At 43.0% G+C, this 25,974-nt stretch overlaps 1 protein-coding gene across 1 annotated transcript in view; it reads right to left on the bottom strand.

Annotated features, from left to right (window-relative positions):
- Nucleotides 1–6,335: 6,335 nt before the first annotated feature.
- The window catches only part of ttc7a (tetratricopeptide repeat domain 7A), a 64,758-nt gene continuing 45,119 nt past the window's right edge, over nt 6,336–25,974 (bottom strand). Inside the window, exons 19-20 of the mRNA XM_072676857.1 lie at nt 22,242–22,444; nt 6,336–7,116 (exon numbers count right to left, since the gene is read on the bottom strand). Of these exons, the coding sequence (XP_072532958.1) occupies nt 6,898–7,116; nt 22,242–22,444 (422 nt within the window). The 3' untranslated portion in view covers nt 6,336–6,897. The remainder of the gene's footprint in view (nt 7,117–22,241; nt 22,445–25,974) is intronic.

The following is a 25,974-nucleotide window of genomic DNA, read 5'->3' on the forward strand; positions in this document are numbered from 1 at the left end:
TCAAGAGGTTTCGCACAGCTTATAGTTACTGTTTAGGTTACAGACATTTTTCACATAGTCCATAGACAGATGCAAGAAAGCTTAAACTGTACCAAAATGATGGGAAGAGAAAAGTATGGAGAAGGAAAGCAAGGGTTCATTATCCGAAGCAAACCTTGTCATCTGACAAACATGGTGGAGGCACTGTTATAGCATGGTGTCTATGGCTGCTATTGGAACTGAGTCACTGGTGTTTATTGATGATGTGACAGCTGATAGAAGTAGCAGGAAGAATTATAAAATGAACTTTACATTGAGCTTTGCAGTACACATATATACCAACCTAAAATATACTGTGAAACCAACCTAACAGTATCTTAAGGCAAAATAGTGGTTACAGTAAAGGCCTGCCAAAGCATTCAGCATTTAGGGATGTACATGGTTTCTACTTACTGCATTTATGTTAGTTTGTCCTATTCATTTTGAGCCTGTGAAAATGGATGGACTATGTAACAATATATAATATAAAGTCTGAAACTGAAGGTCTACACTTAGTCACATCTGGATTACTTCAGATGCAAAATAATAAAAAAAAAAAGGTCTCTTTTCAAACACTTTTGGACATGACTGTGTATTGGGTGTGAGGATACCGTTTACTCTTAATTTTTAATGTCCCTGTACAACGTATCAAGTATAGCACTGAGCAGAACATCTGCTGTCTTTCCTGCACTGGACATTGTTTGAGATACCTGATAACACTGCTGTATAAAGTATTCAAATACCGTACATGAGTAAAAGTATGAGTTCATGTTTGTTAAAGTACAAAATATGTTCATGTGCTTTTGAGTATACGACCTGAAGTAAAAGCACTCAGTTGTTTTGCACAAACAAGGAAAAGGATGCAAGAAGAGAGTGAAGGCTCTGAATGATCTGAAAGAGAAAGCTATCTCCGGCTGCCCGCAGATTCCTGAGGAGGCAGGTGGTCACAAATCCTTGAGTGACTGCAAAAGACCTGCAGCAAGATTTGGTGGTTCCAATCTGCTCAAAACTCTAGAAATAAACCACTGAAGTGTTCGGATTCTGTTCTGTGAAGCAATGAAACAAGAACTTTTGGAACAGGCCTCTGTATCAGTGGTATGAATGAAGCATCCCCTAAAAGGGACACATTGCATACAGTAAAGTAAAGCAGTGGTGGCTCTGTGATGCTCTGGGCCTGATTTTCTTCCTCTGGCACTGGAAACCTGCAGCGGGTGTGTTCTGTTGGTTGTGCTGAGATATTTAAATCGGTGTTGTGTGATTGGTTTATTGCAAACAGCTGATAGTTTGTAGATTCTGCTAATAAACATAGTTTGCAATGAAGGTTGAATCACTTTGGTTGCAACTGTGTTTTTTTTTATTATTTGTTTTATTTATTTATTTACTTCACTACATTTCAGAGTAAAATATCCCATTTTATATATATATATATATATATATATATATATATATATATATATATATATATATATATATATATATATATATAATTATTTGTATTTAAAAGAAAGTATGTAGTGGTGAAATCTGCCTTTTTACTCCACCACTGTCGATTAGCGATGAGTTTTGGCATCAGTAGGCTCGTCACGGTAGACATTTTTTTGTATGATAAATTGTCAAAGAAAATTGTGATGCATTATATTCATTTAAAGACCATGCAATTACACCCTTTAAAAGATGAATAAACTTTTGATAGTTACAAATATTCAGATATTGGAATTGGAATTTAAAGACGTAAATAAATATCGTAAATAAGCAAATAATAAAAAAATAAAACCACAGTTTTATTTTACAAAGGCAACATACCGGCTATGAACATATGTTAATAGGCTCTTCTCTCTCACTTTACTTAAAGCTAATCTTCCACACCCTTCGGCAGTATTTGGGGGGAAAATCAGCTGCTTGCATCAAGTAACACGTCTTCACCTCTCACTAGGGGTTTGTTAGATCTTAGAGCCATACAGGACATATTACCGTTGTCATATAATGGTAGACCAATCTCCATTAGTGCTGTTAGTAGCTGTGTTCTGATACTCACTACACTGAGTGATGGACTCTCAGTGTGTATCAGGTTAGTGGTGTTGGGCCTTTACTCTGCGTCCCCAAGAGGCTCATTAAGTTTTACACATTTTACAGTAGCTTTGGCTGTGGCACTACCTGTTCCAGTCCCGTCTGTGTGTATGACTAGAGCAGACAAGAGTATTGCGACTGGCTAAAATACATGCGAGTAAACACAATGGGTAATATTGAGTTTTTTTTTTATTTTTTTTTAATATTTGCGTGTATAATTTAATATAGTAGCTATGATGCCTACTCCATCATTTTCAAACCCAAACTTAAACACTCTAGAAGATCTGGAGTGCCGCAACGCTGATGTGAGGAGAGATGGTTTTATACTGACAGAGCTTATTTGGGGACATAATAGTTGAGAGAAACCAAGCTGTGCTGAATGAAGAGCTTGATGAGACCTGTAATGTGGAGTGCTAATTAAACACTTCTTTTTAGGTTGTTGGTATAAAACAATGGAGAATATCACCTCCGTAACAGAGCTGGATGATGGAAACACATTGTTCTTTCTGAACGAGAGCATGAAAAGACAAAATCACATTTTAATGTGAACCAATTTGTGGCGTGCTGCGGCGGGTCCCCAGAGTCATGCCACCATCTCATGCTAATCCGCTCAGTCCTTCAGGCCTCAACCAAGGACCTCATCTCAAGCACATGCTGACCTCTGACGATCTAACGCTCCTCGCTTTCTGTTTGACTGCATCAGCGAGCGCTACTTTTCTCCTCAAATTCGTCATGCGCAAGCCCTCTCGTCAGTGAGTGGAGGATAACACAGGCCTGACCCCAGTTCAACTCTGCATCCAAACAAGTGACTGTGGCAGCACGCGAGGCTGTCCTCTACCAACCCTGTGGAGAAAAAAAAAGAAAAGGCCTGTGCTCATTTATGTCATTACTGTACATTCAGACAGAAAAATCCTCAGGGTGGAGTAGAGTTTACTCATAAGTAGCAGAAGCCAGATTTTGATGAGAGGATTAAGCCTCTTTTTGGTTTGTGAGAAGCATCTGGCATCAGCACAAACAAGAAGCATCCCAGATACAGCCATTCTGTTCTAAGAAGCATTCAGGAAGACTTACCATGCATATGGTTAGATACTAAGATTTAAGCTAGCTCACACCCGTTATGTCCCCGACTAACCTTGACTGCGCCGTCAGTGTAAACTTAATATTTTCACCTGCGTAAGAATCAGTCGTTGAGTCTCGGCTAAAACGCAGACAGTCCGTTCCATTCTTACTTCTCCCTAAAAATAGAATTGTATATTGGTGAAACCCTAACCCTTGGCTGGGGGACATCCCGAGGACTTGTGGGAGCTCACGAATCGCTTGAGCCAGGGTCATGTTCAGAGCACATGTCAAGCCAAACAAAAGCAGCATGTGGTCAGGGATCGTTTGACTTGGCCATTGACAGGTGCGTTCGTACTACGGCTGAGCCCTGTTAAATGACTCCTGCATCTTTGAAGAGGCTGGAGGGTTCGATGGAGCTCATTTGAGAGCGATCCCATTGTTTGTGTTTGTGAAATATGAAGAGGGCGACTTTGCGCATGATTAGCTTGTTTGTCTCAGGTAAGCGATCTCTTATTGAGGCTGGGCCGCTGCTCTATAAAGATATACATGGCTATCAAACTTGCAGAAGAGGCGGACATACGGAACGTTATCCGTAAACCAGACAACAATGGGAAAACAAGGCTCGTTAATAAGATGTAATTACGCAATCATTTAGAGAACAAGCTATCAAGTGTCCGGTCATGACACTTAATGTCAAGGTCCTCTCCATGTTAACTGCTGTAAGCTGAAAGAATGAAACCCTCAAAGATCTGAACATCTGTCCAGCTTTTCTTGTGGCATCGTCACTCTGCTCATCAAAAAACAAACGCATCAATCAGGCGGTGGAGCTGCCTGCTGTCAGAGCTGTAACTCGGCCTGGACATCTGACCTGCCCAGGGTCCGGCCTCCCACTGCAGCCGCAGGAACCGCGGGCCACCCTGCTGTCTGGCGGTAACCAGAGGAGCAGCCTATACACACACCTTCACACACACACACACACACACACGAATGCAGACCAGGGCTGAGAGGTCCAACATATCAGGTGAGAGTAGCACACCTACAGTCTTAAAAATCATCTGGTGTCTGACACTGTAAGACAAGAATGCACAAAGTCGTACACCTGAGAACAATAGAAGCTGCTCCACTATACGTCCAAATGTTTGTGGACACCTCTTGTAATAAATGCATTCAGTTACTTTAAGATACAGTCATAAATACAGAAAGCTACTGCCCTCTGGAGCAGATCAACATGAACCTGTTGGCACCATGCCTAATGCCAGGCGAGGGTTAGAGGGGTAAAAATCCCCTCAGCACTGTGTTCTTCAAAGTCTTCAAAGTCTTTCATTACCTGTTAGCAGCGTTAGCCTGCCTCATAGCTGCAGTGCTAGGCAAGCTGCAGATGCCTTGGCTGGAACTTCTTCCCTCACTGAACTATCCTTTAAATTCTACAAAAGTAGAAAACTCCATACATCATATGGACAAAAGTATTGGGACACCTGCTCATTCATTGTTTCTTCTGAAATCTTTGCAGAAAAGGTTATCCTGCTTTTGTTGAAGTAACTGTCTGTACTGTCCAGGGAAGGTTTTCTACTAGATTTTGGAGGGGCATTGCTGTGAGCGTTATGATTGCATTCAGTGACAACAGCGTTAGTGAGGTCAGGATGTCGGATGATCACCACCTCACCTCATCCCCAACTCCCTAACTCATGCCAGAAGCAGTTCCACTGCTCCTCAGCTCAATGCTGGAGGGCTTTATAACCCTCTAGCCCATGCCTGGCGTTACCTATCGGCAGTAGTTCTTCACAGGGACCAGACAAGCTGTGTGTGTGTGCACATCTGTGTCAGCAATGGGTGCAACCTAAAGTAGCTGAATGCATTTATTAGAAAGGGTGTCCACAAACATTTCGACATATAGTGTGTTTGTAATGCGCTTCACAACCTGTGCTGTGTATAGTCACAGTGGACAAGGCTACATGCCATGTAAAACCTGCTTCAGCAGAGACTGAAACAAGCAGTGTGTGTGTAATTAAGTGATTAAGCAAGAGGCACCTGAAGGACACTTTCACATCAAAAGAGCTTGGTTCTAAATCCTCCCTTATCTCTCTCCCACTCATCTATCTTGTCCCTTTAATCGTTCTTCCATCTGTGTGTGTGTGTGTGCAGTCTCTCCGGACTGGGCTGGAGCCATGTGGAGGGGTGGGGAGGGGAGCGGAGAGATGCAGGGATCTGCCGGCCCGCCTAATTATTCAGGCTGCAGAGTCGATGAATAGCGCTGCCTAGTACCCTTCATCAGTGGATGTCAGAGCGGCAGGCCACGCCATTCATTTATCTGTCTCCTTTTACCAGCCGCTGTCATGACCTCCCCATGTGGCCCTATACATCACCCAGCTCCGCTGCGGCTATTCAGCCCATTCATCTCCCCTTACCGCCTGCCGACTGCGCCTCTACAACTATTAACACGCAAAGAGAGGAGAGCAAGAGAGAGAGAGGTAAGGAAGGTGAGGGAAAGCCGCCAGCTTGTGTTTAAGCTAGAAGAGGCCTATATCCAGTGAACAGCCTGAAGAGATAGATGACACGTAAGCCAGAGCTTTTCACGAGGGCCGAGAGACAATTCTGCCTGTGAGCACAGAAAACACCCAGTAGCTGATGGACCTGCTGCTCCTCGGGCAACAGCAAACGCTGGAGCTCAGGCATGGAGCTTCTTCTCTGTTTTCCCACATCACGTTCTTCGGATTGAGCGGACGGAATCCATTCTGCTTTAAGGAACCCACTTAACAGCGAGCGCTTATATAACCAAACTCCCATCGTCTGCTGCGCATCCCTCTCTCTCTCTCTCTCTCTTATTAACAGCCCAAGCCTCTGCATCAAACGGGGAAGAGAAAAAAAAGAAAGCACAGTCAGAAAATAGCCCATAGCAATAGCCTATATCAACCCCTCGTGCTGGAAGGTCCACACACTGAAGCTCCCTTCCAGTCTCCCCAGTAACTTAAACACAGGCCAGGCTGCTAGGCAACCACAGCAGCCTCGGAGAAAGAAAAACTGGGCTTCCAGTTTCACAGCAGCACTGGAAACATTACATAAGATCTCACTGAGCCACAGCGCTAGTGTTACAGAGCTGTGGACACTGGCGTGGAACGAATGAGAGCAAATTAGACACACGCAAACACACACATGCACACATTAAACACACACAACACGTGAAGCTCCTGGAATCACTGGAATCATTCTTTATGAAAAGGAGTGATGTTTGAAGGAGCGCTGAAATGCAGACAATACAGTGTCTAAACAACTGGAGTATTTGTCCATAAGACGGATACAGTTCTGCGCAGCAGTGTTTAGAACTGTGTGTCAGTGGGAGTGTTAAGCATCCCGGTTTTTGGTACACGTGAGTAATTTTTAGCCACCATAAGAGATTGTCTGTGCAGCTGTGTGTCATAAATACATAAACATGTCATATAAATATATGAAATATGTGATTCAGCATGAGGGAGGCATGAAACTCAATTGAAATACATTAATAATACCCTAATAACACAAAAAATGAAGAAATGTTTACAGTGTGTTCACAGTAGCTATGATCATTCTGGAAAGGGTCCTTTGACATAAATTTAATACCATCGAAAAGTGAAGATGCACGACAATCAGGAAAAAACAGGGACATGGAAAAGGGGATGAAGTTCGTCATTCATAAAATGTGCACGTTTGTGCATTGTTGAATATATGTGTCAGTGCATGTGCATTAACATATGTGTGCGAGTCCCTCGGGGCGTGTTCTCAAAGTTCTCTGGGGATAATGGTGAAGGGCCTAATGGGGCAGCTGGCTTCCAGCTCCAGCGCAGTGAGGAAGCAGTCAGGCGCCTGAGCGCTGGACCGGCTCTGCAGTGCCTCACCCAGGCCGCTCCACGCCTCGTGGGACACGCTGTGGGCTTGCACGGCATCCCGCAAAACCTTCTCTCCTAGGCCCACCCGGCCTGTGCGCACCAAGATCTTACCCTGCGGAGGAAGGGAGAGGGAGATGGAGAGAGATCCTGTTAGATTAGACATTCGACATTTACAGCTTTTAGATGCGTCCTTCACTGTCTACCATGGTTTGGCAGTCAGAACTGCTGCTGCTATGCATTTAGCAAATGCTCTAATCCTAATTAACTGGTAGGAAAACGAGGCACTAGGAGTATTGTTTGTATAGCAGCGGTGTTCCAACCTGAAAGGGTAAGATTGACCCTTTACAGCTCTGGGGAGCCTAAATCCATGTTTTATTCTCTTAAGTAGGCTAATCTTGCTCTTAAGGGCAAAGGATATATACAGTGGCATGCAAAAGTTTGGTCACCTAATTCTAAGGGTCTGTTACTTTGTATAGCGCGCATGAAGTGGGCTCCTCTAAGCATCTGCTTAGCACTGCCTAGCAGAACTAAAATAATTGATGCCCTCAAAGCAGAAGGCAGCTAGTTTCTTGCAAAGTTAAAAAGAGTTTATCCTACTTTTGTTGGAGTAACTGACTGTACTATCCAGGGAATGCTTACTATAGAGTTTGGTGTTTGGTGAACATTTGATTGCATTTCGCAACAGAAGCATTAGTGCGGTCATGATGTTAGATAATCAACAGCCCACCTCACCTCATCCCCAACTCATTCCAAAGGCATTGGATAGAGCACCACCATTCCAAAGAACAAGAAAATGCTTGGGGGCTTTATACCCCTCTAGCCCATGTCTGGCATTAGGCATGATGCCAATAGGTTTATGTTGATCTGCTCCAGAGAGTCCTTTTCTATTGGCAATATTTCTCTTTAGAGACTAGACAAGTTGCATGTAAGCATTTGCACATCTGGATATATATATATATATATATATATATATATATATATATATATATATATATATAGATTGGACATATAGTGTCGCAAAATAATTTCAGGTAGCCGTGTAGATTGCCAGAAAGGCAAATCGGAACCCACATTTCAGGAGGATTTAGCAGATGCTGCATCGGTGGTGCACTGTTCTACTGTGCAGCAACCCCTGCACAAGTATGACCTTCATTAAAGAATCATCAGAAGAAAACCTTTCCTGTCCGAAGTCCTGTGGACTGAAAATAATAAAAATGCTGGCAGTGAGCAGAGTCAGCAGTGAGTATGTCAGCTAATCTGTCCGCCGTCCGTTTATTTGTTCACCCATTCATTAATTAATTTATCCATGTGTCCATCCGTACTTTCTGAACTATTTTCTGTGCAGTTCTGTTTAAGTTTGAGTCTGTTCAGTGCAATTTCATGCAGAAACTGCTTCTGGGAGTCTGAAACTCTGAATCGTTGAATTTTACATGCTATTTGAATAACATTTGCTTTGGTTCTTTTTGTGTTTAGGCCCATCAGCACTGCTGTAGTGAACGCAGGCTGTGCTGCAGCTTGTGTTCAGTGGGGGACAACAGAACCAGGTCGTCCGTATGGAGCATGAAATTGGCTTTTGAGTCACGTAGAGAAAGAGAGTGGATATGAGTGTAAGAGTAAGAGTGAATATGTTGATGTATTTGTGTGTGTGTGTGTATGGACTTGGCAGGACTTGGTAGTGTGTGCAGATGTTTTTTTTGGGCTACACTGTCAGAATGTGAGGTCTGCTCCGAGCACATGCAGCCCCCATTCCTTGTAGTGTGTGAATGCTCTCTAGTGAGTGTGTGTATGTGTGTGTGATCACTGCACAGATAGGTTAAAGGCAGAGGTCAAATTCCTATGTGTGCAGTGATGAGTCTACCACTAGCACTGAAAGCTGTAAGTGTGTTTGTGCTGATTTGTGTGTTCTTTCTATAAATAAAAGTTTGTATTCAAATCATACATAGAGAGTGCAAGTGCACATGCAAGTGTGTGTGGAGATAACAGTGGTCAGCTCAGCGTAACAAACCTCCCTGATACTTGTCTTCATAGAGCGCAGGAGATTTTAACATCACAGCATGGCACAACTCAGCTGGCCCAAAGGCAACTCACACAAACACTTATACAAGTGAATACACCCCCACCACACACACACACACACACTCACTCAGAGTATGCCTGGGGTCAGGCAGGCGTGTCTTGTTATGCAGACTGTACTTACAATCTCTCTCTTTCACTCTCTCTCTTTGATTTTCCTCACAGTGACAGTTTGAGTGTGTTTGGCTGTCTCTCGTACTGTCCCTCATACTCTGGCAGTCACCACTGCTCATAAAGACCTGCATTAGCAGGTCCTTTCCATACAGAGAAACCAAATCTTTGAATTTTTTTTTTTTTTCATGTTTAGTGTTTGTCATCTGTGTTTGGGTGTCTCTCGCTCTCTCTATCAGTCATACAGGGCATGGCTGCTAAAATGATTTAAGGAAAATATGTAAGCAAATCAGGCAGAGGCATGCAAATAACATACAATCCGGTCCATAAATATTTGGACAGTGACACATTTCTTTCACAATTTGTTTAATGTAATCTGTAATTTACCCCACCTTAGTGGCAATCAAGGGGTATATGTAGGCATTACAGCTATTTTTGTGGCTGTAATTTTCACAGGCTTAAAAGTAATTCATGTCACTTTGCCATCAGCGACCGGAGACCAAGAGAGCACAACTGGCCATAGAGGGTGCTCTCGCCCCTGAGCTGTGAACGGGTGGGTTTTGGGAGAAAAAGGGGGGGAAATTGACAGATTTTATAGCCAGTAGTGGCCTCCTATTCCCTCCTTATTTTATGACAAATGAAGGAGATAAAAGGTCTTGAGTTGGTCTCAAGTGTGTCTTCAGTCATGGGAACAACTCTCAATATGCAGTCCAAAGCTGTACTCTGAGAGATAGCAGGGAACTTTAACACTGACCAAATCAACAATTTGGTACATTCTTAAAAATGCACTGGTAAGCTCAGCAACACCTAAAGGCCTAGAAGAGAACAGATGACAACTGAAGTAGATGAACGCAGAATTCTTTAGACTGATGGAAAACATCTAAAACAGCCTGTCCATTTCTGGAACTACATTCTTTAAAACCAAGATTACCTCCATACCAAGAGCGCTGAAATGAGAGTGCCTATAGACATTCTGTATAGAAGCTCTTGTTCAAGTTAAAACTGACTTCAAGCTCTACCGGAAGACGGTTTGTGGTTATCTTTAAAAATATCTGTGACTAGTGGCAGATAGTCACTGGGTATTTCCCAACTTTGTTGATCATCCTTATCGTTATCTCCCACAAGGGAGTTTCTTGTGAGCAAGACGTGACCTCAATAAGCTGTAGAGAGCCAGCCTACTCGAAACGTTTTTAAATATTGGAATTCTTGCATTTCATTAGAAGTCATATATTATTGATGTTTGTGGTATCATCATGTAATAATGCGTTTGGTGTGCTGAGGAATCAAACAGCCAAAGAGGCAAAGTGCTCTGTCGGGATACCTTCATTAAAAACAATAGTTTTAGGCGTAGTGTGACAAATCTGGCCTTAATATTTGTTACCTGAAACATGCCACATCATCTGTCAAACATGGAGGAGGCACTGTCATTGTGTGGACATGTATGACTGCCAATGGAACTGGGTCACTGGTGTTTACTGATGATGTGGCTGCTGACAGAATTAGCGGGAGGGATTCTGAAGTGTATAGAGCTGTTATTTCTGCTCAGTTTCAGTTTAAGGCTGCAAAGCTCATAGGATGGCGGTTAACAGACCCAAAACGAAAATAGCAAACTCAGAAACCCCGTTGAGCAGCTTTTCACTTACTGAAGACAAAACTGAAGGCAGAAAGACCCATGAACAAGGAGGAGGAAACTCTTTTGTATTTGGTGATGTCCACGGCTTCCAGATCTTAGGCAGTCATCGATTCTACAAGCTTTTGCTCTGTATCATCGAGCACAAACTCGAAACAGATTATTTGAGATTTACATGCTGTTTAAAAACCCTGCTTAAGTTCTAGTTGTGTTCGGGCCCCGTCTGTGCTGCTGTAGAGAATGCAGACTGGGGGACAGCAGAACCAGGTCATCTGTATGGAGCATGAAATTGGCTTTTGAGTCATTTCAGGGAGGAGTGTGGTTGTGTGTGTGCGTGTGTGTGTGTGTGTGAGAGAGAGAAGGAATGTATGTATGTATTTGTGTGTGTAGACGTGGTAGAACTTGTTCCTTTTAGCCTCACAGTCACACACTGCAATTACATTTACGAGGTCCTTCATGTCAAAGCACATAGACTCAAGTACTACCCTAATACACACACACACACACACACACACACACACACACACACAGAAGCTAAACTAAAGGTATGAGGCTGGGGAAGGGAGGGGGGAAGTGACCGAGAAAGGGAAAACACGCATACACACACACAGGGAGCTCTGCTATTTCTCAGCGGCAACAGATGGCTGCTGATTATGCGGGCACTTCAAAAGCTGAGAGCAGAAGAAGAGAGCGACTCCTGGTCTCAGAGAGATGGAGGAAAGAGAGGAAGCCCAGCGTTCACATGAGAAAAGGAGATGTTACCAGCTGGTGAAATAGGTGCTTGCAATTCCCCTTACTAGAAATAATTGTCTACCCCTATAAAACAGTTCCAAAACACAGGACAAGATAGCTGGCACTTGTTGACAAAACAGATAACAGAGACAAAGCCAATGGCTATGCCTGAAACTGCCCTAGTCACTATACACTGCACTGCTCCTGGGAGTTGGCCTTATTGTAGTGGTGTCTGATAACACAAAGAAGAACGTTCTGTACGTTCGTATAATCCCACAGGACACCACAACAGGCAGTGTACAAACACCTACACCCTGGCAGACGTGGAATACCCAACAGTGCACTGTGTGGACTGAAGATCCACATGCAACTTCTCTGAGGAGGACAGAAAGTTGACCCACATGACGCGATGATGGCAGCGCCTCTCCAGACGTCTTACAAAGCTAGGTAGTAGATTAGCTACACTGAAACAGCACTATGTATGTTTGGCACTTTGGAGCCCTCGCTGGTGGAAATACAGAACTGCAAGGAGTTGACGGAAGTTGGCCCATATTCAATAAGCAATGGAAAATTCGGACCTATCCTATGTCATACCTGTGAACCCTCCTGTGGCCTCCATGTGGCCTCCCATTTAAATAATTTGTGCTTTAAACTTACTAAGAAAAAACTGACATTAGTTTACTACATATCCCTCTGGTAAAGCAGGTGGCTATATGCAGTATGTAACATTAGCTGTAACATCGAATAAGAAGTCCTTCAATCAAATGGCATCTGCCAACAGAGGAAGAAAGTCTGTATATATATCCTGTAGCATCTTGAAAACCGCTAACTTCACAGGATGTTCTAGAGCTGCCGAACTAAACGCTATACTTCTCGCACATTAAGTGCCTCCCAATGGCATAGTAGAGGTGCCCAGCAGGCCATTTATGCCAGAAAGCTGGAAAGAGAAACAGAAAGTGCCACAAAGCTAAAGAATCTGAGCCACTTTGACAAGGGCCACATTGTGATGGCTAGACGATTGGGTCAGAGCTCTCCAAAACACCAGGGAACACTGGTCAGTACTCTAGCAAAAGTATTCTAAGGAAGGCCTTTAGAGGTCTTGTGGAGTCCAGACCTGGGTCAGAGCTGTTCTGGCAGCACTATGGCTGCTAATGGCAGGCAGTATGACCTGGAATAGGCAGATGGTTTTAATGTTATGGCTGGTCAGTGTAAATGATCCAGCAAATTCCACATACCAATCAAAGACGTTGTTCATAGACTATATTCTTTGAACTTTTTGTTCCTACCAGTATTTCATTCCTATAAGCATTATTGCTATCAGTTTATGACAGCATTAGACAATGAAAAATTAATATTTTAGGCTATACAAGGCAGACGGCTCAAGTAATGCTACTACTTATACCTATAACAGAAGAAATCTTGCAAACAGCAGCTTTTCTAACAGTGGATGTGATTTTGTACATGTTTATGCAGTGGAACATGAGCATTGTTGCAGAGTCAAAATCTTAGAATACAGTGTTGTTTACTGTAAACATGTCCTAGACAGTGCCTCTGACTCTCTAAAGTAGGCCACAACGACTACTAGGCCACGCTGAACCCGCCTGCAGATCACTGACTTGTTAGGGCTGCGACCTCAGAGTCTTCTAAAAACTGCATGGGACGACACCAGCACCGAGAACATCAACAGAGCATGAAGAGTAAGGGTGACGTCAACCAGGAAGCTTTGGGGCAGTGTTGTGTGTTGATGTTTAACGGGTCGCTGGCGCACAGTGAGGGTGAGTGGTGGTGTTGCGGCTCAGAAATCCAGCAGCTTTCTCAGGCCGTGACGGGTCACAGCCCAGCAGAGACCCGTGTCTGAACCTGCTAATCCCACTGGATGGGTATATGATCCCTGTGTGGATCAGCTGCTTTTACCTGAGCCACTGTCACCAGTTATTATAGTACGGCAGAGAGAGCAGAGCTCCACTGATTCCACCACACACACACAACTATGAAATGCAAGAAAATGTGAGAATGCAAGAAAATCATATTTTAAGCATAATTGAATATTTCCTCAGAAGAATAACTAAAATGACATTTAACACAAACCTATAGTGGTAAGCTAAAGTTTGGGCACCCCTGTTACTATGAATGGTTAAGTGAGTAGAAGGTGAACTGATCTCCAAAAGGATTAGTCAAAGACATTATTTTTAATATTTGAAACAATATTAGTGTAATATTAGTATATTGCATGCAAATGTTTGGGCACCCCAAGAGATTTGAGATCTCAGATGACTTTTACCAAGATCTTAGGCATTAATCAGCTTGCTAAGGCTATGGCTTATTCACTATCATTAAGAAAGGCCAACTGATGCAAAAGTTGGACTCAAACTTTTAACTATCTCCCAATAATCAGCAGCCATAAGATACTCTAATCAGCTGCCTAGTACTATGAAAGTTCAAATAATTGATGTCCACAATGTGGCAGGAGAAGGAGAAGGCTATGCGAAGATTTTCAGGTAATGAAATTTGATCAAAAATTTAAAGTCCACCAGCCTAAATACACTGCTCAAAAAAAATATTGTTAAACAACACAATATAACAAGTAAATCAAACTTCTGTGAAATCAAACTGTTCACTTAGGAAGCAACACTGATTGACAATTCACATGCTGTTGTGCCAATGGAATGGAACAGGTGGAAATTATTGGCAATTAGCAAGACACACTCAATAAAGGAGTGGTTCTGCAGGTGGGGACCACAGACCACTTCTCAGTACCTATGCTTTCTGGCTGATGTTTTGATCACTTTTGAATGTTGGTGGTGCTTTCACACTCGTGGTAGCATGAGACGAACTCCACAACCCACACAAGTGGCTCAGGTAGTGCAGCTCATCCAGGATGGCACATCAATGCGAGCTGTGGCAAGAAGGTTTGCTGTGTCTGTCAGCGTAGTGTCCAGAGGCTGGAGGTGCTATCAGGAGACAGGCCAGTACACCAGGAGATGTGGGGGAGGCTGTAGGAGGGCAACAACCCAGCAGCAGGACCGCTACCTCCGCCTTTGTGAAAGGAGGAACAGGAGGAGCACTGCCAGAGCCCTGCAAAATGACCTCCAGCAGGCCACAAATGTGCATGTGTCTGCACAAATGGTTAGAAACCGGCTCCATGAGGATGGTATGAGGGCCTGACGTCCACAGATGGGGGTTGTGCTCACAGCCCAACACCGTGCAGGACGCTTGGCATTTGCCAGAGAACACCAGGATTGGCAAATTCGCCACTGGTGCCTTGTGCTCTTCACAGATGAAAGCAGGTTCACACTGAGCACATGTGACAGATGTGACAGAGTCTGGAGACGCCGTGGAGAGCGCGGCCAACATGCAGGGTGGCCAAACTTTTGCTAAACAATAGACAATAAAACTTTCTGCCTTTTGGAAATCAGGTAATTTTTTCTCACTTAGTTACTTACAGTACAACATGATCTCACATAGAAACGACCAGATAGGCGGAATATTTCTGTCCAAAAACATGACTATTTCAGTTGTTTTTTTCACAAAAGAGTGTGTTGAAGAAAATCCTGCCTGCTGTTTATGAACTTTTTGAAGATTAAAAACATAATGGTCTGAATTTACTGAAGAAACATTGAGGATTCATCACTTCACTGTGGTTAAGGTAAGAATAAGAGTTGGGATTTATGAGGTGTGGCCTCCATGAGCATCAGTCAGTCTTGGGCGGCCATGGCCATGGCCCTGTTGCTGGTTCACCGGTTGTTCTTTCTTGGACCACTTTTGGAAGGTACTGACCACTGCATACCAGAAAAACCAAAGACCTGCCTGCAGGTTTGAAGATGTTCTGACCTAGTCGTTTAACCATCACACTTTGATTTGTGTCTCAGATCTTTATGCTTGCCCATTTTTACTGCTTCACTTTCAAGAACTGACTTGTTCACTTGCTGCCTAAACTATTTCCCACACCTTGACAGGAGCCACTGTAGATGAATATAATCAATGTATTTTTTTTACTTTACCTGTCATCTGTGTATATTATGATGCTAGCCTAGAATTAGTGTTTAGGCATTTGCCAAATGTTGTGTCATTCTGTAGCACAGTACTGAATCTCTCAGTGAAGGCAGCCTGTTTGTCTGGTTTGGCCATGCCATGGCTGGACTCTCTAAAGAAGAACAGAAACCACGCCTATGCTCTTACAGGGTATCAGTAACTACTACTTATTTGTACTAGATTCATTTGTGTTTGTATTTATCCTAATGGTATATAGTGTTTCTACACACTTCACTCCCAGGTAAATGGTGTTGAATATATATACAGACATTCACACACAGAAACATTGCTTATAAAAGAACACACACACATGCACACACCTCTCAATCCGTGTATCTCTTTCTATCTCTCCCTCATTAGCAGACCTCTTGGTGGTGAAATACAATTCCCTGGTTGCTAGGCAATCCCATAAAGGCCTGAGAAGGAGTGAAGTGTTATAAATAATGTATTTGCATTATCTAATCAGCTCACAGCCAACCCCATCCAGCGTGTGCTTGAGAGAGAGAGAGAGAGAGAGAGAGAGAGAGAGAGAGAGAAAGAAAGAGAGTGAGAGTATATGTGTGTGTGTGTGTGTGTGTGTGTGTATATGCCTGGGTGAATGTGTGTCTGTGCAGCAGGGCAGAGACACAGAGCCAGTGCTGAGTCACAGTAAGATGCAGTGAAGCAGCATAGCTGATCTAATGTGGTTAAACTCATATGACACAAGGGCAGAGAGTTTCACTGAGTTTGACTCAACCCACTCTGCACTCATCCCCCAAGACACCCAACCAGCTGCCCAGAACAGTCAGCCAAACACACACACACACACACACACACACATCTTTACATATACAGTAACTAAAAAAAGGTCCAGAAGCCATTATCCAGTTCAGGATAGAAAAAGGTGTGACACCAGGTGAACAATCAGTTCAATCAACAGTTCAATTAGTGGATGTTGATTACAAAATCCAGCGCTGGTACCTGGATTTAAGCTTAATGTATATGTGTGCATGCCCATCTGGCCAACGCTGACAGATGTAATCTGGTTCATTGTATCAATGTATATCACATACCAACATCATAAAATACATAAAATGACATAAAATACCAACATTTAGTGACCGAAAACCAACATCTGCTCAGCCTTATAATATTAACGTCCAAACACCTAATGTTAGACATTGATAAGTTGTTTTTTAATTTCAAGGCGTTTTCGCACAAAGGACAAAGGTCCGCACCCAGGACCGATTCTGGGCTCGCTTTAGGGAGTGGCACATTATCACTGGTTTGCTTTCACATACGAACACGTGGATCAAGCTCAATTTCAAACGTCACTTTTCAGTGAAAGGGTAGGACCTGGATTCATCCGTTTCCTTATTTTCCTTGGGTACAAATGCTTAAGCAGCAAAGAACGGCACTTTCTGGAGTTGTGGCATTTCACCATGCAGGGACACCTGCAAACAAGGAGCCGTTCTCATAGGAGAAGAAGGTGTAGCTTGTGACAAAATGACCCAACCCTACATGAATTTTAGGAGGACTAGAGATCGGTACTCTGGACAGCTCCAACGATTAAAAGTACTGGTTCTCTGGATTGCTCCAAACATACCAAACTCAGAGCAAGTGCTCCTGGGTCCGAACAAAAACACTAGTGTGAAGTCATGGTGTTAAGTCACTAAAATGAACTTCTGTTCAATGTTAGAGTGCAACGTCTGTCTGACATCAAACTGACGTTGGGTGCATGCTAGTAGTGTGTGTGTACGTGAATCAGCACCTATAAAAAGGACGTTCACGAACACTGTACTACATAATAGGGCATTCCTGATTTTCCCCCTAATTGAGTCATTTCCAGTTCCCACCCACATACTAGGACTTCCCCATCACATGTTCCCCTAGCACATGTTTCCTCACAGATCTGAAATCAGCCTACATCTTCTTTCTGAACTGCTTCTACTGAACGCACCTGGAGGAGAACAGGGTGATGGGGGGGATGGAGGGCCATCCTACCCACCCAGAGAGAGTGAGGCCCTATGAGAGAGAGATTATGCTCTATGCTCTTGGACTCCCAACCACGGATGGCTATGGCATCACTATGGATGGAAATAGCAATCTCCTATTGACTGGGTCACTCTGTACAATTAGGCTTCTATTCAACTGGTCTACACTCTTAATATAAGGCCATGGTACAATAGAGACAATGGTACAACAGAGCAGAAAAGAAAGACTGGCTCCCAGTTGCACAGCCCAGACAACATTTAAAAAAAAAGGTTGACTAAGAACACCGAAGCCCCTTAACTTGCTATCCAAAATATATGTCCTTCAGACATTCTAACTAGCAGAACTATTAGCAAAATTCTTGTGCTCAGGCAAAGTTGGCAGTGTTCTGTACAAACACTGAACTGAGTCATTTCTGAAGTATGTCATTTTGCAGTTGAAAGCAAGACATACAGGAACACTTCTCCCACTCCTAAAGCGGAGGGCTGATGTCAGTTTGCAGTGGATTCAGGTGCTCAGCTACAACACCGCTGCAGATTCGCAATGAAGACACATTGTGAACTGCATGCAGCGAAGCCAGCTGGCTGCAGTTCAGGTTTTTATCACCTCTGGGGATTGACAGAGTACGTCTGTTGTCCAGATATAGCAAGGGAAATGTGCTCCGATTGGCCAAATATAGGGAGAAAATGGCCCGGCTTTCGCTGCGCTTACTCCAGCACTGACTAATGAAGGCCTTGACATTATGGAGTCAGAATGAGTGGAGGCAGCGCTAATGTTAGCTCACCTACCCCTGTGGGCTGTAACAGCAGCCTCCTCATGCTACTGCGAGTGTAGTGGCGTACAAAAAGAGGAGCTGCAGATCACTTCTACTTCACCACACCACAATTCTCATATAATACTGTGACGTTTCTAGCGATACATTGAAAACAAGGGCTATGTACGTCACAAGTGGAGTAAGCAGCATATACAGCACTGCCTTATGTAAAATATTCGACTTTGCAGAAGATTTGCTCCTTCATAACTGTGGAAGGAAGTGGGGCAGTTACTGGATCTCCTTCACACTGACTTAGAGGGACACACTGCTAACCATCTTAGTCATTAAGCTGTACACACAGGGATGCTCCACTGACTTGCAATAAGGAGAACAGCATCTCTATCGTTGATACTTTGGGCTCGACACACTGTTAACTGTGCTATGTAACTTGTAACTATGTGAAGCGGGTGTGACAACTGCGTAACGCTGCGTGACCCGAGTCACATTCATGTAATACTGTCCTGTAATAATACTCCACCCCTCAGTCTACAAGCTTCTTTCGCTTCAGATATTGGTACATATACAGCTTGTCCATAAATGCATGTGTAAAGCGTTTTCTTTAGGAATGGCTCAAAGCACGAATTATACTCCTCCAATTGTAGGGGGAGCCCAAGAGCAAGAAATATCAATTGCCTGTATAATGACAGCAACCATTGGCATCTTGAGAGTTTGACTCTTTAAGAGTATCTCTGCCTTTAGCAATTCAACATAACATGCACATGCAACATGGACAGGCCTCCCAACATTTTTGAAGGGGATGCTCGATCTATCTATGCCAGTTGTGGTGGCAGTTTTTCAACAACAAAGTATGGAAGGTGGGCTTTATGAAAATAAAGAAGGGAACTGAACTGAGCAGGGGGGCAATCAGAATGATTGATGTGAAATGGGTAAGGGATTTTTCATTCTTTGTCTTATGCATGATCCAGCTACACGCTGTGTTGAGAATATAAATTTTCACTACTAGAACATACATCAGAAATAATAACACTAGGTGAAGAAATTATGCATTCTGAAACATTCAGCAGGACAATAATGTTAGAAACTGTTTGAAATAGTACAAAACAATAGGCTTACCCTTGCCTGCATTCCTCTGCGATTTAGCTAGTCTTCAGCCCTGCAATCTTTTATCAAAGATTTCCTGATTGATTTTATGCTGGATTTTAGCGACATGCCGCCATACACATAAGGGAAGCAAAGTGATGTGCCCAGCAGCATGGCTCTCTTGATACCATGCACCATGGGGTTGCAGAGGTCCTTGCTGGCTGTGGCTATATAAAGATGCTAATGGATACTGAACCAGTGCAGGAACTGATGAAGAAACCTACTGACTCAAAGCTGATGCAGTTGGCATCACTGGTTGTCCCCGTTTAGTTCTGAACGTTTTAGTTGTGGAAGGAATAAGGATGCAATTCATGTTTAAGTGGCCAGAAATAATTCTCTGCCACAGTCTGGAACAGAGTCAACTTATGTACTCAAAGCACTTACATATATATCGTGCCTGTCACACAAAAATCTTGTAGCGTCCAAAACTGTAACTTTACAGGAGAAGGAAAAAACCTCCTTAACTTTCAATGGAAGTCAAAGTAAAAGATTTTATTCCAAGTAATCGAGGATGATTTCTATTGGTCCATTTGTCGTGTAATTTGGCATACAATGTAAGGAAGAGCTGTTCATTTTATTCTAATTAAGTCCAAGTGAAAGGTTTTTGCATGACAGTGACAATATGCATATTTTGCAGAGAGCTGAAATGAGTTATAACAGTAAAATTACATTTATGAGACGTATGATACATTTATGTGATATAAATAATGAATAATGTTTAGGGTGTGTCCCCCTAGCCCCGTTTCCAAAGACAAATAAATAAAGGAATACAGAATTGTATAGTTTATCTCAGATTTAGTTAGTAGTTTACCTATAATTTAGTTTGTTTACACAGTTCAGTTACATTTTAATACAATTTTAATACAGATTTAGGATGCCATTGCATAGCAACAGTTTTCCTAACCGTTTATTTCTCACATATGACATTAAACTTAACTTAAGACCTCGGCGAAGTAAGATTTTTATGGGTGATTTACGAACTCCAACACAAGTATGACTGATGATGTCTTGCACACCAAAAGTGATTGGTGCTAACTGGTGTCCTTTTGACAGGAGAGATTTGTCTTCAGCTCCATTATGTGTGGTGTTACCATCTGCAAAAGCAGGTGAAACTGAGTATGGACAGTACTCTAAAGCAAAAGCACTCAAAAAGTTTCAGCTGAGTGAGTGGGTGAAACTACTGCTTTTCATTTCTCTGAAACTGAGCCACTCTTTTAGAGCAAAGAGGATATATTTTCATTAATTGAAAGCTATTTTTTAAGGTGCAAATAATACAGCAAATGAAAAAGAAAATTATATATGCAAACAATGTGTACAAATATTAATAACAGTATGAAATAATAACAACTATATTGATAATATTAAGATGATATTAATCATATAAACTATTACTGTTAGAACCAACAGAACTTCATGTTCATAGATTCCTGTATATGCTTGCCATTTCCGTTCTATATCACACTGAAGCTGGTTCTTCAGCTTATAATGATGGAAGAACTTTTTACCATTTTAATAAAGAACTTTTAAAGAATGCTTGTTCTTCAAGGGTTCTTTAGGAAAGGCATCAGTTCTACATAGGATCATGGCAACTCAAAACAAAATATTTTTTATCATAATACTTATATACTTGCATATCTCCTTAGAAAGCTGGGGTCAGCCGGAGCGCAGGGTCAACCATGCTCCGTTGCCGCTGAAGCAGAGGGGATTGAGGGCCTTTCTCAAGAAGCCCTAAAGTGGCAGCTTGGCATATGTGGGTATTAAACCCACAACCTGTACAGAAGTACTGGCAATAGTATAGGACTTTGTGGAGCAGATAAACATAAAACCCTCCAGCATTGAGCTGTGGAGCAGTGGAACTGTGTTCTCTGGAATGATGGTGCTCAATCCAATACTTTTGGGATGAGCTGGGTAGTTGAGGTGGGGTGGGATGGTGATCATCCAACATCCTGACCTCACAAACGCTCTTGTCTCTGAATGCAATCAAGTCCTCACAGCAATGCTTCAAAAGCCTTCCCTGGACAGTAGAGGGGTTTCTCAGCGATGACTATTTTTTAAAACCCTTGATTTTGAAAGAAGCAATAAATGAGCAGGTGTCCCAATACTTTAGTCCACATTGTGTAGGAATTGAACTTTTTGCCCAATGTATTATTAATATCCTGCTCTTTTCTGCAGGCATCAGTACACATTTCTTTACACTACAGAGAACATATTGCAGATGTGCCGAATGACAGCTCTAGTGGTGCTGTGTGTGTGTGTGTGTGTGTGTGTGTGTGTGTGTGTGTGTGTGTGTGTGTGTGTGTGTGAGTGTGTGTGTGTCTTACAAAATCACATGTATTATGCAACATGAATCTGACGAAGTGTGAATATGACCTAAGATGTAGTTGTAAGGCAGATACGCGCTACATCTCCCCGGACCTACACTGGATTCTGCTCCTTAAGTATAAGAGTCTAGTGTGGGAAACCTAGAGCATGTGTGTGTGTGTGTGTGTGTGGGCAGAATATACAACGACTGAGACAGACGTGATGTAGTATGATTATGACGACTGAGCTGGCTGCTGTGTGTGGTAGTGTGTGGTATTAATGTAGGTCCCTCAATTCCTGAAGGTCTGCATGTGGGCCCACACATCAATTCCTCACTCTCGTGATGACATAACTTGCATGTTAGTTTCATAGCAGTCACTGAATATTAAGTGGTAAGATTGATAACTGAAAAATAAGCAAAGCATTTAAGGGGTTAATGTAGTATGTATGAATGTAAGAGAGAGGCACTCACTAGGTGTATTAATATATGCTGTCCTGTGGGATTGATGGCCAGAGCTTCATCATACAGGCTTTTGGCTTCAACGTCGTTGCCTCTGAGCTCAGCCAGCTGGCCCTTCAGGAGCAGCATTGAGTGGGAGGTGGGGAAGAGCGCGCCTGCCTCCTGAACGCAAAACTGTGCCTCCTTCACCCGCCCGTCCGCCATGAACAGCTCACCTACACACACACACACACACACACACACACACACACACACACACATTGTGAAAACACAGCTGCTTCTGTAACACATAATGTTTTACAGACACATCAACACTGACTATAGTTATACATGTGCCATACATGTCCCAGCTGGATACCACACCTGTATTCTAACTGCAGCACAGTTTGGCAGCACAGTAAGTCCAGCACAGTTTGGTCATTTTCCTGGTCAAGCTTGTCTACTAGACCTGGCAATAAACAGATGAGTTGGGGTAGGTGTGTTTGAGCATGGAAATGACCGAACTATGCGGGACAGCAGAACAGAATATCCCTGTATTACTCAGTGTTATGTATTCAGTTAAGGAAAGAGGGTTCTTTATATTACTGAAATTAGATCTTGCTGTAGTGGAACCCTTCTAAGTGCTGTACAGAACCATTTAAAAAAGGTTTTCTACCACTGAAGCATTCAGATGATTAATGAGGATGAAGAACCACTGCCTTTGTCAAAGAAACACTCAAGAACCTTTTCAAAGAGTGTATACTAGGCTTGGACGCTATGGTGGTAAAAAAATGATGGTATCTCAAAATGAGGATGTTAAGACGTGTCTGATGTAACATGGCCAAAATTGAGCCTCAGTTAGCTGGAACACGGCCTGTGCTGAGGTGTTCAGCCTGCTAGTTAACTCCTCTATGCCTAAAGAGGTGGCTTCTAGTCCAAACACAGCATTTTTGTGCCTATCTGTCACTCCAACAGCAGTCGCTCAACTTCACTTTCTTAGACATAAGTTTTTATCGTCAACAGCAGCTGCTCTGGGCTGTCTGATACTTGGTGGAGCTGTGGCTGAGCTAGTTAAGCAAAGGCTAGCTTAGTGAGTGGGCCAGTCGCTCAAGCATTAGTCACCAGTCGCTCGAGTCATTATCATCTAAACGTTAGTAAGTTGGCTTTTAAGCAGCCAAACTTGAATTTGGAGAGCGGACTATTATCCACCTAACTAAGCTAATGCTAACTTTTGTAATTGTCAGATTGACGGTTTAACATTATGAGTAATTCACTTTGTCACCCTGCAAGCAAACTGTACGTTGTATTTAGTCATTTTTCAATTTCAAATAAGGCAGGATGAGACTGTAAACATAAGCCCCCATTAATTCATGATGTTGATGGACACAGAACATAGAAAAGGAGCTACTCTGTATCACACTACGGCAGATGTTTAGTTAAATGGAGTTATGAGACAGGCCTGGAGATTCTTCGCCTTCTAATGTATCGATTCTAAATTTCTGCTTTTACCTTCCATCTGCACCCCAACCCCACCCCATCTACTCCCTGTTCCTCAGAGGGGATTCTATCATGTCTGATTCCACCCGCTACCCAGATCTTGCCCTTTTACACATAATACCACCAAGCTGGCAAATTGAAGACTAGCGCATGCTACCTCAGCTATACCTACAGCTATGTCTGACCACAGAGCCAATGCTTAGCTGGCTGCACCACTCAGAACCTGCCAGAAATGCTGGCTGCAGAGCTCACTGCCCTCCTAACGTCCTACATTCTCTTCTTATACCCCAAGCATGCACTGAGGACATGGTCCAAACTATGAAAGTACTCGCTAGATGGATGTTAAGATTACACAAAAATATATACCAAATGGACAAAAGTATTTGGACACTTGCTCTTCTTCTGAAATTAAGGGTATTAAAAAAGAGTTTATTCTGCTTTTGTTGGATGAACTGTCTCTACTGTCCAGGGAAGAAGGCTTTCTACTACATTTTGAAGCATTGCTGTGAGGATGTGATTGCATTCAGAAACAGCAATTAGCAACAACAGCAATTAGATGGAGCACCACCATAATTCCAGAGAACACAGTTCATTGCTTCACAGCTCAGTGCTGGGGGGCTTTATACCCCTCTAGCCCACGCGTGGCATTAGGCATGGTGCCAATAGGTTCATGTTGATCTGCTCCAGGGAGTCCTATTCTGTTGGCATTGTATAGTACTTCTCTACAGGGACTAGACAAGCTGTGTGTGTGTATTTGCACATATGTGTCAGCAATGGCTGCCACTTCAAGTAGCTAAATGCTTTCTTAAAAAAGACTGTCCACAGATGGGGCACAGCAAATGACCATACAACACACTGAACTTCCTTTAAGTGTCTCCACTATCGTGTTCAGAGTGTGTTCAGAAATACACGTACAGCATCGCTAAGGCTATCTTATGAAGATCATTAACAACTGCTTCATTTAGGCTAAGTAAGTATGATGTGCCAAGATCCAGAATGTTTATTTAACGTGTGCTTTAGGTTCTTTATGTTTGGACATTTTACAATGTGGCACTGGTTACTTAGCCCATGTATACTTGCGCGCACACAAACAGTGGAGGATATTCATCTCTACAGCTAAATAAGGCCATGTGTGACTGCTGCTGCTGCTGCAGCCCGAGTTCGCAGGGAGGGCTATCCCAGACAGCTGCACACTCCATCCTCACTGGCTAACACAAAACGCACACACACTCACACACACAGCTCTGTACTGGCACGCACGGCTGCCCATCACCATATTACTACATCCTCATTAAAGCCTCTGTGTGTGTGTGTGTATGTGTGCGTGTTTGTTGTTTCAGGAGCACAGATGGGATAATTTGGGCATGCTAATACACTGAGGGAAAATAAAGATTAAAGCTTTGAGCCGTTCTGAATATGAGGGGAAAGACGTTAACAGAACTCATGAACAAGTCATCAGTATAAAACAGATTTCACTTCTCAGTTTGATTCAGTCTGAAACACGGATTTCATATTCGACACAAACACGCGATTGCAGAATAACAGAAGATGATCCCACGTCACTGCAGAATCCCCCCCCCCCCCCCACCCCACCCCCCGAGTGTCCTCATTCATTTAAGACAGAAGATGTGGACATACTGGGAGAAAATACCAACGCTACAGTAATAACAGCCCATGCCAGCCCTGTTATTGCTCAACAGAGGAGTGCTGCTTTCACTGCTTTTTTTTACCAAATGCGATAGGGCGGTCTGGCTGAATTGGGCAATAGCTGCAGTGTGCTGCTCTGTTCCAGTATTACATCAGCCTGGCTGCCACTCACTGGCTGATTTCTGCTTGCTGTTCTCTCGCTGATGCAAAACAAGGATGCAGCTCATTTCAGGCAGGAAATGAGCCCATGGCATCGGAATGTTGGGAATGGAATGGGAAGTGAGAGGGCACAAATACCCTTAGCAAGAGCCCTGGGAAAGGAGCTTCATACATAGCTGAATATTGTTCCTGTCACGCGAGAAACATGGATCTCCAAAATGGCAACCTTCCAGGAGAAGGAAAAAAAACTTCTAATGGAAGTCAATGAAAAAAGATTTTATTCTAAGCCACTTTGGAGCATTTCTGTTGGCCCATTCATCCTCATGATCAATTCATCAATTCATGACACAATGTGAGCTACAACCAGAAGATTAGAATTATGTGTCAATGGCAAAAATGTATGTGTGACAGCAGGGACACACAGTCCTTCATGGTCTTTCTAAAGCTTCACACTATAGGTTGT

This window comes from Salminus brasiliensis, chromosome 4 (genome assembly GCF_030463535.1).
Source record: "Salminus brasiliensis chromosome 4, fSalBra1.hap2, whole genome shotgun sequence".
In the NCBI taxonomy this organism is placed as follows: domain Eukaryota; kingdom Metazoa; phylum Chordata; class Actinopteri; order Characiformes; family Bryconidae; genus Salminus; species Salminus brasiliensis.